The sequence below is a fragment of the Phyllobates terribilis genome, unplaced genomic scaffold (genome assembly GCF_046119375.1).
Source record: "Phyllobates terribilis strain yellow unplaced genomic scaffold, ASM4611937v1 Scaffold_12__6_contigs__length_324123572, whole genome shotgun sequence".
NCBI classification, from domain to species: Eukaryota; Metazoa; Chordata; class Amphibia; order Anura; family Dendrobatidae; genus Phyllobates; species Phyllobates terribilis.
This window is the reverse complement of record NW_027362772.1, coordinates 123,371,946-123,374,304: the sequence shown is the minus strand read 5'-3', so window position 1 is coordinate 123,374,304 and position 2,359 is coordinate 123,371,946. Positions and strand designations below refer to the sequence as shown.

Sequence of the window (2,359 nt, the reverse complement as noted above, 5' to 3'; positions counted from 1 at the left end):
TATCCAGTTCAGGTCCTGATTGAAGAGTTTTACCTTGTGAAACAACATTAAGAACATACATAGAAAACAAACAAACAACCATTAGGCAAACACAATATGGATTCATCACAATGGGATGATTACTTGTTTAATTGTTTGCAAACAATTATTTAAACCCTTAACTTTGAGCCCATTGTCTAAACCACGTGGATTTTAATTACATATTGGCCATATCAATGTATACACAGAATTAATAGCTGTTGAGAGAAATAACCAGTTTCATCTATGAACACAGTACTATATATGACCTGTTGATCAAACACATTGGTTAGTCTCCTTGCTCTGATAAATGGTCTCCAGTCTAAAAAGAAACACAGACATAATTAGAATGCAAATTCAAACCAAACACAAAACACAATTTTATCCGGTCCATTATCCGTATGCTATTGATTCATATCTACTAGGACAGTCAAAGTCTCTCCTTGTTTACCCAACCATATTGGCGCATTGCGCTGTGCTACTTAGCAGCAGGGGTAGGGCAATCTGTGACCAACTCCAAAATAGCCAGAATGGTAGAGTTGCCCATGGATCAATCACAGGGATATTAGCACCTTCCTTTTGTTGTCTATAATATGGCGTATCCTGCTCTTTTCCTGTGTTGTCCTTATTAGCATTTGGGCTCTGCATTGTATGTGCTGGTGTAGCAGGGTCAGCTTCTATATTACCTATCTCCTCACATGTCTCTGTGAACTCTGTGTTATTAGAGGTAGATTCTTCCTCATCAGACTCAATACTATCAATCCCCTGGTGAAACGAATGGATATTTGGTTCTGGGTACATGTAAGGTGTATTACAATACCGTCTAATATGTCCAGGCCTCCCACATCCATAACAATACCTAACATATCCTCTTCTCCTAGGTCTATGCACAGCAGATATATTTGTGGATGTCTCATACTGCTCCTTAGACTCATTACACCAGTCCCTAAGTATATTCACAAAGTTTCCATAGGAGCTGCTATTCCTTAGAGCGACCCTTGTGGTGTAATCTACATTACAATGATTTGCCATTGAATACAGGAAATTAGCATCATCCTGAGACATATCCAGACAGTTATAAACAGTTCTATACAAGGCCAGATAGTCATTATAGAAGAGCAGAGGATCATCATAACTCCTGAATCTGGTCATTGCTAGAGCATTTTCACCTCTAGTGTCCCGTCCACCTATGATACGTTGCAATTCCTTCCTTCTTAACTCTGCACCTTTACAATTATCACTCATATGTGCAGATAAAAGCTGTGCTGCAAGTGACCCTGGAAGCCAAGCTTGGAACAGAGACCAAGCATTCTTATTGTTCAGACTATACTGCTGGACCACAGCCTCAAATCTATTAGACAGAAGGACTGGAGAAATATGCGAGTCAAACTTACCAAGAAGTTGACACAGATGAAGTTTTTCAGAGATGGTGAGCAATGGGGCCCTATCAATCAATGGAGCACTACCGCTGATATCCCTAGTATCCTCATTAGAAAGAGTACAGACATTCACTGTCTCAAGACTGCATTTCTTTGATGTAAGAGACTGTATATGTTGCTCTTTGTTATGCAGTTCACACTTAGCTTCACCCAGTTGTCTCTCCAGTGTTGCAATTAACTTCTCCATTTGACTATTTTTCAGTTCTAAAGAGAAAACCTGATTTGCATGAGAAGTGACACTCAATCTGCACTCCTTCAATTGTTCTTCCAACTTCTCATTTCTCACAGCTAATTCATCCACATGTGAACGTAAACCGTCCATTTCACTAGCTGTATTATCAGAAATTTCAATAACAGAATCACTAATTCTGTCTATATCCTCCTTGATTTGTAACCTTTGCTTCCACCAACTTGCTTCTTTCATTTCACTCAATTCCTTCATCTTAAGCAACACTGAAATCTCATTGCTTAACTTTTCCTTTTTCGATTTCTTACTGAGAATTTTATTATTTAACTTATTATTATAGATCTTACATTGTGATACCAAGTCCTTGTATTGAACTTCTAAAGATTTATCTGCACTGACATGGTAAATGGCAGATGCATACTTCTTCACATACTTTTCCACAAATTCCATTTTCAGCAAACTGTAAACACTTACAAAATTAAAACTGAAGCACTAGACCTTACACTAGGAACTTCCCAAAGGTCTAAATTTTTCACTACTTCCACACTTTCCACACACACAATTCCAATCTGATTCTGATATAAACTATTCTATCAAATACAAATGATATTTCACTTTTACTAAAGACATCCAACGACACACTGTTAACAAAACACAATACTTGATACACAGCAACACCAAAATCATTAGGATCAGCATACAAAAAAGTTTACAA

At 37.6% G+C, this 2,359-nt stretch overlaps 1 protein-coding gene across 1 annotated transcript; it reads right to left on the bottom strand.

Moving 5' to 3' along the window:
- Positions 1-294: 294 nt before the first annotated feature.
- Positions 295-2,094, bottom strand: LOC141171724 (posterior protein-like). Its single transcript, XM_073655372.1, has 2 exons — positions 470-2,094; positions 295-340 (listed from the first exon to the last, which is right to left on the bottom strand). Exons 1-2 carry the CDS (start codon positions 2,092-2,094, stop codon positions 295-297), a joined length of 1,671 nt encoding a protein of 556 aa, XP_073511473.1.
- Between the last annotated feature and the right edge of the window lie 265 nt (positions 2,095-2,359).

What these genes read in the sequence shown, in the direction of transcription:
- LOC141171724 (XM_073655372.1), bottom strand. Translation starts at nt 2,094, where the DNA reads ATGGAATTTGTGGAAAAGTATGTGAAGAAGTATGCATCTGCCATTTAC. An exon ending in CAATGCGCCAATATGGTTGG is followed by an intron (nt 341 to 469) that starts GTAAACAAGGAG and finishes GTTTCTTTTTAG; the next exon opens with ACTGGAGACCATTTATCAGA.